General features: G+C 40.0%; 4 protein-coding genes across 5 annotated transcripts in view; 1 reads left to right on the top strand and 3 right to left on the bottom strand.

Moving 5' to 3' along the window:
• The window catches only part of LOC108231192 (pre-mRNA-splicing factor ATP-dependent RNA helicase DHX15), a 12,340-nt gene extending 10,811 nt beyond the window's left edge, over positions 1-1,529 (bottom strand). The window contains exon 1 of the mRNA XM_037974974.1: positions 1,398-1,529. The gene's annotated coding sequence lies outside the window, so the exon portion shown is untranslated. The remainder of the gene's footprint in view (positions 1-1,397) is intronic.
• A 20-nt stretch (positions 1,530-1,549) lies between these two features.
• On the top strand, positions 1,550-2,776 carry LOC108249529 (superoxide dismutase 3). The gene is made up of 2 exons (XM_017439015.3): positions 1,550-1,699; positions 2,036-2,776. The coding sequence occupies exons 1-2, from the start codon at positions 1,686-1,688 to the stop codon at positions 2,670-2,672; spliced, it is 651 nt and encodes a 216-aa protein (XP_017294504.1). The 5' UTR covers positions 1,550-1,685; the 3' UTR covers positions 2,673-2,776.
• Positions 2,777-3,304: 528 nt separating this feature from the next.
• Positions 3,305-9,609, bottom strand: LOC108233443 (coiled-coil domain-containing protein 149). Of its 2 annotated transcripts, XM_017411955.3 has the most exons (13): positions 9,401-9,609; positions 7,469-7,630; positions 7,330-7,368; positions 6,923-7,030; positions 6,724-6,840; positions 6,147-6,319; positions 5,841-5,913; positions 5,591-5,675; positions 5,333-5,480; positions 5,120-5,196; positions 4,961-4,996; positions 4,736-4,801; positions 3,305-4,645 (listed from the first exon to the last, which is right to left on the bottom strand). In XM_017411955.3, the coding sequence occupies exons 1-13, from the start codon at positions 9,449-9,451 to the stop codon at positions 4,119-4,121; spliced, it is 1,662 nt and encodes a 553-aa protein (XP_017267444.1). In that variant the 5' UTR covers positions 9,452-9,609; the 3' UTR covers positions 3,305-4,118. The 2 variants fall into 2 exon arrangements, with proteins under 2 accessions (XP_017267444.1, XP_017267531.1); XM_017412042.3 differs by lacking the exon at positions 4,961-4,996.
• Positions 9,610-10,385: 776 nt separating this feature from the next.
• LOC108232895 (leucine-rich repeat LGI family member 2-like) overlaps positions 10,386-14,667 on the bottom strand; it is a 9,686-nt gene continuing 5,404 nt past the window's right edge. Inside the window, exons 7-8 of the mRNA XM_017411036.3 lie at positions 13,536-13,700; positions 10,386-12,689 (exon numbers count right to left, since the gene is read on the bottom strand). Coding sequence (XP_017266525.1) covers positions 11,854-12,689; positions 13,536-13,700 — 1,001 coding nt within the window. The 3' untranslated portion in view covers positions 10,386-11,853. The remainder of the gene's footprint in view (positions 12,690-13,535; positions 13,701-14,667) is intronic.

Below are 14,667 nucleotides of genomic sequence, written 5' to 3'. Positions count from 1 at the left end.
AATTTTCTGATATGATGAATTTGAGATTTTCATTTGTTGTCATTTGTAATCATCAAAATTAAACGAAATAAACATTTGAAATATATGAGTTTGTATGTAATGTATGAATATAATATACAAGTTTCACTTTTTAAATGGAATTACTGCTTGTAAATCTACTTTTTCATGATATTCTAATTTTATGACCAGCACCTGTATATATTCACATATGTCTTCAAGGAGATAACTAGCAACTCTTATGATCAAATTCATTTATTTAAGCCCTGTGCCAAAGGACATTGCATTCCACTTCATTGAGAAGTATCATTCTTATTCTAATAACATTATTTAAAATATATATTGCAATTTTATGGAGCAAGATTTCAAAATGCACAAGCTACACACAAATAACTTTCAAAGCAGTCGATGTGTTGTGTAAATCTAATTTCAAACAAACATACCTGAAAATAGTAACAAAACTAAGATCTTTTTGAATATATGTGTGTATTTTTAATTTGACACCAGTAATATGTCTTAAAACATTTTGACAGGGACACGTTTACTACCATGGTGCATCACATCTATCTCCTTGAGCCTGGTCCATCTGGCCTCTGGGCTTTTTGTCCATTCTTCAGGACCAACTGTTGCAGCTCCTTCAGGCTGGATGGGCACTGCTTGTTCCCAACAATCTTTAAATCAAACCACAGACTTTCAGCTGGATTGAGGTCTTGACTTTGACTGTTTCAATCCAGGACATTTAACTGGTTCTCCTCAAACGAGAGGAGTGTTGCTCTTTCAGAGTGTTTAGGGTCTGAGTGTTGATTAAACTTATTTTGTGGCTCCTGTAGATAGTGATTGGGACTTGAAAGCAAAGGGACTGAACACATACGTATGCACAACTTTTCAATTTATTTACCCCTTTTTAATAACTCAAAACTATTCCACACATTTAACTTCATTCATCTGACACATCTTTTGGAGAATTATTGATTTTAATTAAATTAAATTCCAGATTGTAAGGTAACAAAGCAGTAAGACAACAAAAAGGGATGCAAGGCACTATATTTAAGCACTGACTGCAGGCAGACTCTATGGATTCTATAAAACAGAACTTTAGTGAGAATATTAGAGACTGTGGCAACATATCAACACATTTAAATGTTTAAATCAATACTGAATGAGTGGCAGCTTCATTCAAATTGTAGGGCAAAGTGCATAAAACTGCAGAAACTACAGTTTAAAGTGTAAGGATATATTATTCCTCAAACGCATCACCAACACATGTAACAAGATTATAACTATTTTAGCTGCAGCATAAAACTGTTATTCAGGCTTACACAAAGCTATAATGGACTGTAATTAGAATCGACACCATTAGTCATGTTTTGACTAAGTACAGCAAAGAAAATTGAACTTACAGCAAACTCCAGACTTCTATAATTGCAGGTTTATTCGGCAAACAAGCGCCTCTGAGCTCATGCGCAGCAAAAACACAAATTTACTTACAAAAAAAACGAGGAAAAAAACAAAAAAACAAGAGGGAGAAAAAAAAGCCGCTCCGCCCCCCGTCAGAAACGCCTTCTTCTTATATGAGCCTCCACACTTTTTGCTTCAGTCAGACTGACAGGACTTCAGGATCCGAACAGCGTTTTCGATCAACCTAAAGGTTTTTTTTTATCGCTTCTGCTGCCTTCACGGACACCACCATGCTCTTCCACGGGTAAGTTGAGCGTGCTTTTATTTCATTGCGTCATTCATGTCGCCTCATTAAAACAGGCTGTTTATTAGTTTTAGACCCTCCCACTTGAAAAAAATAACTAAAAAAAACCCCAAACATTTTAACTATGTGTTTTTTGTTGAACATAAAAAGAGCTGCTGTGAAGATCACAGGTACATTAAATATATGCTGTAGGCTAACACTGCAGCTGAAACCCTGACCTGTAAACAAAACATCCATGTAAAGGATCTGTCTACTGCCTGAATTGCTTCTTAGCTGCTTTGTGGCTTATTTAACCTATTTTATGCAATCTGTTTGTCTCGTTCTGGTGTGTTTTAGGTCAGTGAGCGTGCTGGAAACTGCTCTGTTGGTTTTGCTGGCAGGCCTCCAGCACTGTGTCTCAGGACACACTGATACCCTGCTTCCACCAGAGGTCACCCAGCACAATGGCACCCTGTATGCGGCTTGCAAAGTGAGACCCAGCACCTCGCTCCCCGAGGAGGGTCTGCCCAAAGTCTATGGTCAGGTGCTGTTCAAACAGGAGCCTCAGGGAAGACTCCAAGTCCTCCTCCGCTTCAACGGCTTCCCCAAAGAGGGCCCTCCGGAGCCCAGAGCCGTTCACATCCATCAGTACGGAGACCTGAGCCGGGGATGTGACTCCACCGGAGGCCACTACAACCCGAGTGGTATGGATCACCCCAACCACCCAGGGGACTTCGGTAACTTTGCCCCTCAGCAGGGAAGGATCGGCGCGCTGCTAGAATCTGAGGCGACCCTGTTTGGAGGGCTGTCTGTGCTCGGGAGAGCAGTGGTGCTCCATGAAAAGATGGATGACCTGGGCCAGGGTGGAGACGCTGGCAGCCTGTTGCATGGGAACGCAGGCCGAAGGCTTGCCTGCTGTATTATTGGGATTTCTTCCCCCGATCTGTGGAACGCACAACACAAGCTGTATGCTCAGCAGCTCAGGAGGAATTAGACCCACAGCAGTGGGACGTTCTGCTCAGCACACAGCTACTGTCTTGGTGCCCATTCAATGTTTTGTACTTTTGTCTAATAAAGATTTTTCAACATCCTGTTAAATGCGTAGAAACTGTTCTTTTTTTTTTCCATGTAAGTGCTGCAGGTAGTTGGGCAGTCCAACAAACTGAAACCTTAAAAGAAATTGTCAGGAGATAGTTGTGGACTTTTAACAAATCAGTGATGAATTTCGATGATTCGAGTGATCCTGGGATGTTTCGAGGACCAATCCTGGTCCTCGAGGGCCACTGTCCTGCCTGTTTTACTTGTTTCCCTGCTCCAACACACCTGATTCAGTGGTTAAATCACCTCTTCATGTTCTGCAGAAGCCTGTTAATCACCCATTGATTCAAATCAGGTGTGTTGGAGCAGAGAACCAAGTAAAACATGCAGGATGGTGGCCCTCGAGGACCAGGATTACCCACCCCTGCATCTGGTGAGAGTTTATTTTTACAATTAAGGATGAAACCTCATCGTCTGTAATAAACAATTGGCTTTATTGTGCAATCTTGTGGGTCTGTAAAGAATATTTTGACCAAATTCATGTTAAGCACAGTATGTCGTATCTGTAAATGATGAGAAAGCATAAAAGATCATTTAATATATTTAATGAAATTAACAGCATGTGGTGAAGCAGTGCTTACACATATGTGAATATACTTTCTATGATTATAGTTTTTAAGACTTAACAACTTTCTTGAAAAACAAAAAAAAAACTATATTAAACAATATCACATTGTAAATCTAATAAAAAAAAGACTGCTTGGTGTCCATGTTTTGTATGAAAATAGAAAATTGTGCCTTGCTGAAACGGAGTTCACCGCAGCTGAATGTTAACGTTGTGATAAATACGATTTAGGAAGTTTCTTGGAGGTCTTCCGTGCAATGCGTACGGAAAGTTGAAGTTTCTGACAAATATGCGCATTTTAAATAACCCTAAACATCAGCAGAAACTGCAATTTGTTGCTTTTTTTTTTCTAGGATTTTGTTCCTGTAAGAAACAAAATTTCAATGGGTGTATCCAGAGTTAGCAGCAGGTTTATAGTTCACTCCTCACTGTTAAGTTCAGCCTCTCCAATGACGTTTATACGAGTAAATCTTCAGACTGAGGCCCTTTTTTTGCCAACCTCCATAATAAATCATTTTTCTCCTCTCTTAATATTTTATACATTTATTGATAAAAGGGAGAAAACCCAACAGCCAGCAGTGGGGAGGGAGGGGCTTGTTGCATCAGCAAATTAGAGGCCATGGTTATGAAACGGGCTGTTCACTAATCGCACACAGATGTGTTGTCTGGATATCCCGCGGGCAGGATCTGATTCGTTTTTAAGGTGGAGCTACAGGAGACACACTGGAGTGGTTATGTCCGCTTCTCTAAACACTACGAGACAACTCATGAGAGACTTTATGTGTCCCGGCCGTTACAAACATCTTCCTGGTTTGGCTGGACGACCTCCTGCAGCGTTTCACATTCAGTCGTAGGTAAAACCATTCTATTGTCATCTTTTATAAAAGACTCCGTCTCAACCGTTTCCAGCCCTCCACTGCCTTCTCCTGACCCATCTTCTCCTCCCCTGATTGGCTCGGAGCTCTCTGACAGCTGGCAGGGATCTGATGATGGATGGAGTTCGCTCAGATGCGCTGCGTCAGGAGCGGAGTCGCTCACGTGCTCATCTTCTGCTGATAAGTCAGTAAACTCCATTCTGATTTGGGACTGATCACTTTGGTGAAAATCTTCGCCGTTTGCTGCATCTGTTCCAGGGTCAGCTGGCTCTCCCTCAGCCGGGTGCTGGGAATCGTTCCGCTGCGATGTCTCGGTGCCGGACAGTGGTGACGGAGCTTCTGCTTGAAAGTCGGACACAGCCGGTGTTTCACTGCCTTGGTTTGGAGTGTCTTCCTGAGCCTTGGGTGTGCTTTCAGGATCATTTAGACCTGCGGGAACAGAAAGGAGAATAATATTCAACAGATCCAATTTCCTGATCGATGGATAAAGACAAACACAAACTTCCACTGAATATTCACCTTCCTGTCCAGGAGATTCATCTGTTTCAGGTTTGTGTGTGTTCAGGATGATGGTGTCTTTTCCTCCTATGATCAAACATCCAAAGTTAGTTAATTTACATCACTTTTTGCCTTTAAAGTGCAATAATTAAAACCATAAAAGTAGTTAAAACCAGTAAATGCTGGCAGATATGAGGAGTAACAGAAAAAGATAAGATTCAGATTTTAATTCTCAGAGGAACATACTTCCAAATACTCCAAGAGATACATTATAAGTCAGGCCTCCGGGTAGCAAGAAGAAAAAGAGCAGGAGACGAAGAGGAAATTATTGTAAACAAGAGTTTAGATTGCAAGCTAGAGACAAAAACATGTCTCAATTCTGTACACTGAGACACTTATAGCCACCTGGAAGGCTCCATAGTCCAGACATCTCAAGGGTTTTTAGCTTCTTCTCAAGCTCTGCTACTCGATTTCCAAGAATCCTAACAAGAAAGGAAAAAAATAAAAAAAGTCAGAATGACAATTAAATATTCGAGTTCTGCCTGGGAGCATCTGCACAAATGATATCCAACAGAATAATCAGAGAGAAATTCGAAGGCGCAGCATGAGCGTCAGTACTTGTTGATTTGGCGTTGGTGCTGGATCACCATGTTCTTCTCGTGGATCGTTTCCAGCAGAGCCGTGGCCAGAGACTTCAGGTCTGAGATGGACTGAGGAGTCACGGGCAAACTGCAGCCGTTTTCCTCCGACAGCAACAGCTCCTTCACTGCAAAACCACCATCAGTAGAAACAATTCAGTTTCTTTCTCCAGTAATACTGTATTAGAGCCTCTTTAGATTAATAAATGCATGCATTTTTTAAAATGAATCTTCTGACCTTGTTTAGCAGAAAGCACTCCAGTCAGAGCGCTACTGTTGGGTTTGCCGCTGATTTTAGAGTTCTTCCTGCTCTCCAGAGCACTCTGACACACGTCCAAAGAATAAAGGTTTAATTTTGTCAATGAATTGTGAAAATGAAAGAAACTAAGCGTTTTAATAAAATCCAAAGACAATTGGGAAATATTATAAAACATAGAAATGCACATATAAACTGGGAAAAAAAATTCAGAAGAAGATGATATAGGTACCTTGTACTTGACCAGGTTACTTTTGAGCAGGTTGACCTCTTCTTGAAACTGATTCAGTCGCTCATGTAAATACCTAAACAACATTGTATTGATTGATTCAAAACAAAATCATCAAGCCAAGAAAGGCTGGTAAAACAAAAAAAGGCTTCAGGTTGTGATTAAATAAAACCTAAATATCACAGTATTGTAGTTTGTTTTAGTTAAATGCTAGATTCGGATAGTCACCTTGCCAGCATTCAATAGTCTACAAATTATGTGTGAACAGATTTAAAAAACAAACAAACAAAAAAAAAAAAGCCCTCCAACCTGTTCTCCATGCAGAGTGCATCTATGTCTAAAAGGCGAATCTCGTCGTTGCCGAGGATGTGGTTCATCTCAACGTTGAGCCGATGAGCCTTCTGCTGGAACACGTCCCGCTCTGCTCGGACGTCCTGCAGCTCGTCTGTGAGCGACTTCACGCTGTGCTCCAACACCTCATTCTGCAGCGAAATACCAACACACACACATAAACACTGTGGAACAAGCTACTGATGCTATGGTTTATTACCTCATTTATCTTGTTTTTATCTAATTTTACTGCGGCAAACATAAAACATGTACTTTACAGAGAGCCTCCTGTTATTATAGTATCATAGAAGAACTGACTGGAGTTTCATTTCTTTAATCATGATATTAAAACCACCACCACTGCTTTGAACAATGACGATAATATCTTTTTCTACCTTGTGTCATACGTATTGGAATCAGTCATGGCAGGAATCAGTTCAAACTCCAGCCTTTAGTGATTCAAATCTTTCAGCTGTACCTCACAGCCAATAAAGTAATAGCTGATCAAGCCATGACAAATCATTCAGAGTATCTGAACGCAGCAGCCAGCCCTCACCTGTTCCCTCGCCTGTTCCAGCTGCCTGACCAGATCTTCCCTCTCGTGTGCAGGAAAGTGTCGAGCGCCGACCTCCTCGTCTCCCAGCCTCTGCTTGGTGATCGTCATCCGTAGGAGCTGTGAGAACCGACATTAGGGAAAGATTTCAAGAGTTTCCCCCGCAGTCCCTCACTGACGCTGACGGCGTTTGTCAGTGTACCTTGTTGTCGCCCTGAGCCTCCACCAGTCTCTGTTTGAGCTCCTTGACCTCCTCGGAGAGTTGGGTGCTCTTTTCTCTGGAGTCCCTCAGCAGCTGAGCTAAATTCACCTGAGCAGGAAACCAACGGAGAGCGACATTATCCCACGTGAAGCAAAGCTGGGATTTTTTTCCAACCCCAATACATGCAAAAAGCCCAGGTTCTCCACCAGCAGAGAGCGTGACTCAGCAGGATTTAACACCGTCATTAATACCGTCTCATCCGTTTGGCTCGAGCCCTATGTCAGCAAGCTCAGACGTGCTGCGTGCGCATTATTCTGCTGAGCCTCTGGTGTCTCCGTCAATGTTAAGAATTCATTTTTTCTTGAGCAGTATTGTATAAACAATAAAACCTGGGTAACAGTACTCACTTGGTTCCTTTTTTCAGGAGGCAGAGAGGGGTCTCCATCCTGATAATTGGACAAACAAAGATTATATAATCACTCTCCAAAACACTTGAGAAGGTATTTTTCATTCTGGCCCCTTTAAAGTGAACCAGGCTGAGCTTACAATGAGCTCTCTGTACTTCTTCTTGAGAGCCTGGTGCCGTTCACGGAGCTGGTTGGCCATCAGTTTGTACTGATCCCTCTCCTGCTGGCAGGTGTCCAACTCTTTAGACAGAATCAGGAGAGCCTCTTTCTTACTCTCCAACTTGCGCTTGCAAACCAGGAACTGCGCAGAAGAACAAACATTAAAAACAAACAAAAAAGATTACTGGGATTATTAGCTGTATAAAATGTGAATTGTATCCTGAAATGTTAAATAAAAATAATTAGGCATTGAGCTTCAAATGAAAAAAGAAAATCGTCCAATGATTTCTTTATGAGTTTCATTAAAATGTGGCCACTGGTTGATGAGATATTTAGCTAACGGTACAGACAAATGAACCAACAGGAAAAAAAACAATCATCTTTGGCCTTTGGAGGCGGGTGACAAAAAGAAGTCAGTTGGGAGAAAGTTATAAATTGCACCTCCAGCATTAGTTAACCAGTGGAAGATAGAGAGAAATCAGTTGTCAAATGTAAAGAGAAAGAGAGAGAGAGAGAGATGGACATTGCTTCAATAAATAGATGAAAAGATGAGACAGAAAGTGGGCAGGGAGGCTGCAGAGAGGCTTACAGCAACACTGAAGGAGCTGCAGGAATTTCTGACAAGTGCTGCTTGTTCTCTACGTGTGACAACGATCTCCTTTGTTCTCCATATGGCTGAACTACAGGGAAGGAAAGCCTTTTTCCTACAAAGAAAACCCATCCAGTCCAAGCTAAATATGGCAAAAATAAGAAAAAGAAATTTCAAATTTCCCAAAAACGTGGGAAAACGTGTCACGGTTCAACAAACCCACAGTTGAACACAAAAGGTGCGTTTGGTGCAGGAAGAACACTGTGGTTTGCCAAAAGGACACTATGACCACAGTGAAGCATGGTGGTGGCAGCATCATGCTGCGTTGTGGCTTTTCTTTAACTTGGACTGGGGTTTGAATCAAGGAGGATGGAATGATGAATTATGAAAAAAGACATTTTGGCCTAAAAATCTTCAGATGACTGCAAGAAAGCTGAAGATGAGGAGGACTTCCACTTTTAAAAAAAAGCTACAACCCCAAACAATCACTTTAGTGAGGAAGAGTGGGCTAAATATTTCTAATTCAAGGTGTACTCTGGTAACAAACTCCTTCCTAAGATTAAAGGCTGGAATGAAATCAGAAGGTGCTTCAACAAAGTATTAGTGTCAGGGTGTGAACACTTCTGCAACCAGCTTTTCACACCGTTTTATTACATTTTTCCCCGCAACATTTTTTTTTTTTACTTCTAGTTCAGTCGTGCAGGATACATGTCACAGTAACAGTTTAAAATTTAAAATGGTTTATTCTGGTTTCATTTTTCTTTTTACATCACGAAAACCATTGTCATTTTTACAGGGTTGTGTAACCTGAACTAAATGAAATAATTAGACCATAATGACAGCTGGCAGCTTGTGAAAATCACTGCCTTTCAGTAAATTTTGTACCTCCAGCTCTCAGATAAAAGCCACCAGGTGAAACATAACATTTACACCTAAAGTCTTTGAAATTTGAATTAATATGAAATAAAAAAACAAGCAAGTGAAACACAAATGCATCAAAGCTATTTCCACTGGGCTATTTTAATTATGCCAACTGAAGGTACTGATTGTGACACAATATCTGTAAAACCAGTTGGCTTTCATGCAGGTACAAGAAGGAAAATAAATATTTACTTCCTTAAACACGTACAGGTTTAGAGAATACTGCAGCAGCTGAGATTTCCGTGGTTTCCTATTTTATCGGATTATACTTGAACCATCTGTGAATGCAGCTATTTCGTTTAAAGCAAATGAAGTGAGAAATCAGTAATAATCTATCACACCGTCAGTGCTCATTAGTGGCTATCTGAGTGTTATTTTTCCTCCGTCGGTGTCCAGTCTCACCTCGTTGAGCAGCCCCTGCCAGTCACTCTCGCTCCTCCGGGACGGATCCATGTCCCAACCGGTTCAAGGTTAAAAATAAAAATAAACAAATAACACCACACACACAAGCTGAGTTTTATTTTTGCACCGCTGCCTTAGTTCTGCTGGATTCAGGGACATTCTGCATCACGGACGCGGATTAGCTGGCGGACGACGCGGTGCGCAGCACTTCCGCGCAGCTTCGACGTCAGAGCGGCCTCGTGACGCGTTCAGGGACGCTGGTAAATCCAACTTTTACGGTATAGTTCGCGCTAGCCGTCATGTTCAAGTGCGCTTTATCGTCTTTTCAACTACTTTACAAGTCAGAAGTAGTTGTATGAATTCTGTCAGCATTCACACTTTTGTTTTTCTTGTTTATATTTTTTTTCTGTACGTTTTTGGACTCTTAATACTTACTTTTAACTATTTCAGTCATTCAGGTATCAACAGCTATGATTTTTGTATTTATAACGTTTATACTTATTATATTATTTAAATGAATTTATAGTTTTTTTTACCTCATAGAAAAATTTTAACTACTGCACTGCTGGTTTTAGTTTTTATTTGTTGTTTTGGTAATTTTAGCCATTGCTACTTTTAACTTTAGCAAATATTAGCTTTTGTTCGGATCATTTTAACTTTAACTGCATTTCAGCTTGTCAGATAATATTAGCAAAATTATTCAGCACTTTTTGTAGTTAGTTTCAGTAGTTGTTTTTTTTTCTTTCTTTTTAGATTTGGCACCTCTCTTATATACTTAACTTTTAGTTATTTAAAATATGATCTTTAAGTATTTTCTGCGTGAGATTTACAAAAAGATGAAGAAGAAACAAAGATAAACCATTAACCTGACTGCTGTTGACTGTATGTAAAAGGTTCTTGACTGGAGTTTATATAGCATTTTTCACATTGCCTTTTTATATTAAAATTAAAACCGAAACAATCACTATTTAAAATTGTCCCAGACAATTTTGTTCTTCTGCTGCTGCAGCCTGAAGTAAAATCAGCCTCAGACAGGAAACACTGCATTTTCAATTCAGTCTGTCTGGAGTTCTGGTGTTTTTGTTTCATGATCACACTTCACTGTCTGTACATTTGACGACAAAATCAAACAATTTATTATGATAAGTTTTGTCGAATGATCTTTATTATGCATTTTCACAAACCTACAATGAACTCTAGTTGCAGAGTTGACAAATTTACTTTTTAATTACTGCTTTAGGGTTAGTAAACTGGAGAAACATACAGCACATCGAGTTTAGACGTGAGAAATGTTGGAAGAACAAAAAAGGGCAACTTCTGCCAAGAAATGTGACAGTATTACAAAAACACATGGCTTGTACTTGGTCTAGGAAGACCATTGCGCTGTGTGAAAAATCCCAGTTTCTATTCTGTAAACAAATCTTTAACAGGAAATGCTTCTCACCGTGGAAAATATTTCCAGGACAACATTTGAAGTTATTATTTCAGCACACAACATTTTATTGTTCCTCCGTACAGACACCCAGTGTTTTACACCTTGCATAGTAATAAATAGTTTATTTCTATTTTTTCTTTTGCTATTAATCAGGCACTCAGTAGCATAGTCATATATTAGCTTGTTATGAATATTGCACACTTAAGATCATACTATTTTTTCTACTACATTCTTTTTGGTTATGATTGAGAAGAAAAGTGTTTGCACTTTGTAACAATCACATGAGTTAGTGGGATGAGATAGCTATAAAGTTTTTGACTGATCATTCACAGTTTCTTTTTTATTATACTGAATCATACTTGACAGAAATACCTAAAATTTAGCATAATCTCTAAACATCACCATTATTGGGGCTGGAGGGCTTTTCTGGAGGCAGCTGGCACACTTTCATCTCGTCCAAAACGGTTTGGTTTCTCAATTATTATGTTCCTATTTTATCCCATTTTAGTTTGTCAGGTTTAGTTAACAAGCATAGCCTCTACAGTGAGTTTTTACATTTATACAATTATACAACATTTAAAACCTGACTCTGACTATATGGGCTGGTCCACAGTCTCCAGAATGGACGATCCCTGTCTGCTTGTGGGGGATTTAAGAATACTTTGCATTTCGCCATAAAGAGATCTTCATGCAATTTCAGTTCAAAGATTGCTTTTGCTATAAGATCCCAAGCTTTGGCTTTAAAGCGGTAGTCTAGTCATATGTAAAGTCATTTTCTGTCAAATAGTTATCAATAGTTAGTACCACATCAGCCAAATCATCAGTCATGAAGCATGGAGTATAAAGGGCAGTCCACAATTGCTTGAAATTTCCCAGATTTGCAGAAAATTGCCAACAATTTTAATCGGAACCCAAAAACTATGAATTTGATTGCATGAGTACTGATTATACAGCATGTTAGATTCCTTTGTGGCATATGCTCATAATTGATCTAAGTGGCCAACACACAAGTTTTGATTTACAAGCTTAGATCTACAAATATATGCTCAAACACTATTGATTTTCCCTTCAGGCTGGAGGAGAAAATGAAACTCCTCCGTTCTGTGGTCACCACAGTAAACGAGCGCGGCGACTGCACGTAAACATCCTTAAACTTGTGAAACGTCTTGGTCTCGGCATCCCAGAGGTGGATCTGCGTGAAGGAGTAATCGCTGCCGAGCGCGAGGTAGTGTCTGTCTGAGAAGGTGAAAGGCTGGAGGATCATCGCTCCCCGAGAGGGAAGGGCCTGCACCTCCGTGAACTGCTTGTTGGCCCACTTGACGACTTTGGAGTCCCCGATGTAGCAAGCCAGGGCCAGATACAAGTCACCTTTGACTCGAAAAGCTTTGACAGACACCACGTCGTCCACATATGGGATTTCACTGTGGAACGTGAACTTCAGGGTGCTTTTGTTCCACAGGTAGATGACTGGCGACTGTGAGCGACTGGCTAAGATCAGATAGAACTTCCCATCCACCTCAACAAACTCAGCATCTGTATCGCGGAACCATTCGTGGAGAAACTGGTAGGAGTAGAAACCAGTTTCGTTGCGGTCTGGTTGGTCAGTCCACTTGTAGAGAGTAGACAGGCCCGCCTTGGAACTATCCACAATCAAAAAATACCAGTCATCATCCATTTGAAAGACCTCCATATCATTGGGCTTCGAGATGTTGAAGACCTCGATGGTTTGAAACTTGGTGAACTTGTTCTGTTTCTCGTCAAACTTGAAGATGTGGGAGCCACCAAAGAGCTGAGTGATGATTATCAACACGTGGTTTGCAATCAGAAAGGACTTGCACCCAACGACAGATTTCCCTGTGAGGAAGAGGGTTGCTTGTGGTAATAGCACTCAAGAACATGAAAATGTTTCTCTATGAATTTGGATGACAAGACCAAAACCCAACAATAAGTTCAAATATCAGTGCTTTTCAACTTCCCCAACAGTTTTATGTTCTTTCTGCAGACATTTATCCTGAATTCTGGTCACGCTCTTTAGATCATTTTCCATGATATTCTGTTAGTGTATTTTGTCGCTTTTCTTATGAAAAGTCTGAAATGTTTTAACAGCCAAAATGTACACCTTGAAGAGAGTTTCTTCTCCTAATCTTATAGGAAACTTTTTAATGAAATAAAATGAACAGCTGTCTCATATTCAGCTGATTCTGACCAGTGAGCTAAACCTGAAGCTCTTTCCCTGAAGACTACTTAGAGAAAGTACAAGAATGAGTTCAAACTGTGCTGGAGAATAAAGATTGTCACATCAAATACTGATTTTAAAGCAGTTCAAACTCTGTACAGTGCTGTTGCATTATACTGAAAGATGTATCCAAAAATTAAAAAGGTGGAACACAATACATAATACAGCCCAGTACCTTTACGGGGGTACTGACTGCGTACTTACAGGGTACATTCAGGTCAGGTAACTATGAACTTTGTACCCTGGTACCTAAAGGGTACATACCTGCTATTATGCAGTACATGCAGGACATGAATGTGAAATGGACACTGGAATCTGAACTGTTGCTTGTAAATGCCAGTGAAGATTTGTGGCTCTATGCAGGTAAACTATTTTTTGTGGCATAGGGGATGAATTAGTTGTTGTTTTGTGGTCTAGTCACCCATGTCATCAAGCTAAAAACAACAACAAAAAAGTTGCCAAACCTGTTATATTGTCAAACTTTCTGAAATTCATTTCGATGTGATCCCACTCCATGATCACACAGCTGTTGGAGTTCGGGGCAGCCATGGCCACATAGATGTCATCTTTAAAGGAAAAGATGTCCGCTGACATGGACTGAATAGGAATGGATTGATGACGCACAAAGTCTGAAACACATGGAGGAAAAAAAAAGAAACTGTTAGTTTTCTGATCAAATAATCAAGATCCTTAAATTATATTTCCAACACTGAAGAGCCATTTGTAAAAAAGTCAAGGCTTCATATTCAAGCATTCTATTAGTATTTCCCTTTCCTGCTGTGTTGCTTCCAATTTTCTTATGCTATAAATACAAGAAAACAAACGTAGATCTTTATTTATCATAGTGACTTAACTCTGTACAGCTTATCTGATGTCAGCACCCTCTGACAAAGGCTTCCCACTATAGAGAGGTTGCCACATTTACTGTAAGTACATCATTAATTATTTATCTTTAATCTCTCTTAGCAACTTTTAACTTCAGTTGTATTTTTGCAACCACAACAGTATTTAGTGATGGCCAGTGGGAAAAACTAAGTCTCCCTTTGGGATAAACCTAATAATCAAATCAAATATTCACTGAAAATTGACTCTCTTTTTAAGAAACACAAGAACAAGTTTGCTGTATTAGTAAAATCTACTGTCTGTTGACAGCTCAACTCTGTCTGGTTGCCTTACTTTATTTTCTGCAATAATTTGCCCTCAAGAGCGTGGTAAAATCTTCATTATATTGATAAGAGGTTAGAAATTGATGCTGGGTCCAGGTCTGTGAAGACTTGTCTAAATGTTTGAAATGCAATATTCCTCTTTCTCCGTCTGTTTGCTTACTGGCTTCCTTTGAAGACATCTCCCTGGAGAAAAATACATGTCGCATGATTTTCACTGCCTTATGCATCGCAAAAAAAACCATACTTCTAAATTGGAAAAATAAAAATAATCTTAGCATTAATCAGTATAAAAATCTTCTGTTAGATCATATTAGTCTTGAAACAGCATCTGCCGACACATTGGATCAATCTCTTTGGGCTCCCTTAATCGGCTCCGTCACATAGTGAAGGTGGGTGGTTTGGGGGCTGGCCTTGTGGGCCCTTGGGGTGG

The sequence above is a fragment of the Kryptolebias marmoratus genome, linkage group LG3 (assembly GCF_001649575.2).
Source record: "Kryptolebias marmoratus isolate JLee-2015 linkage group LG3, ASM164957v2, whole genome shotgun sequence".
Classification (NCBI taxonomy): Eukaryota; Metazoa; Chordata; class Actinopteri; order Cyprinodontiformes; family Rivulidae; genus Kryptolebias; species Kryptolebias marmoratus.
This window is presented reverse-complemented; position numbering and strand designations above follow the sequence as displayed.

Coding starts and splice junctions, on each gene's coding strand:
- LOC108233443 (XM_017411955.3), bottom strand. CDS start 9,451: ATGGATCCGTCCCGGAGGAGCGAGAGTGACTGGCAGGGGCTGCTCAAC. Junction 7,369..7,468: donor AGAAGTACAGAGAGCTCATT/GTAAGCTCAGCC, acceptor TCCAATTATCAG/GATGGAGACCCCTCTCTGCC. Junction 5,197..5,332: donor CACCAACGCCAAATCAACAA/GTACTGACGCTC, acceptor CTTTCTTGTTAG/GATTCTTGGAAATCGAGTAG.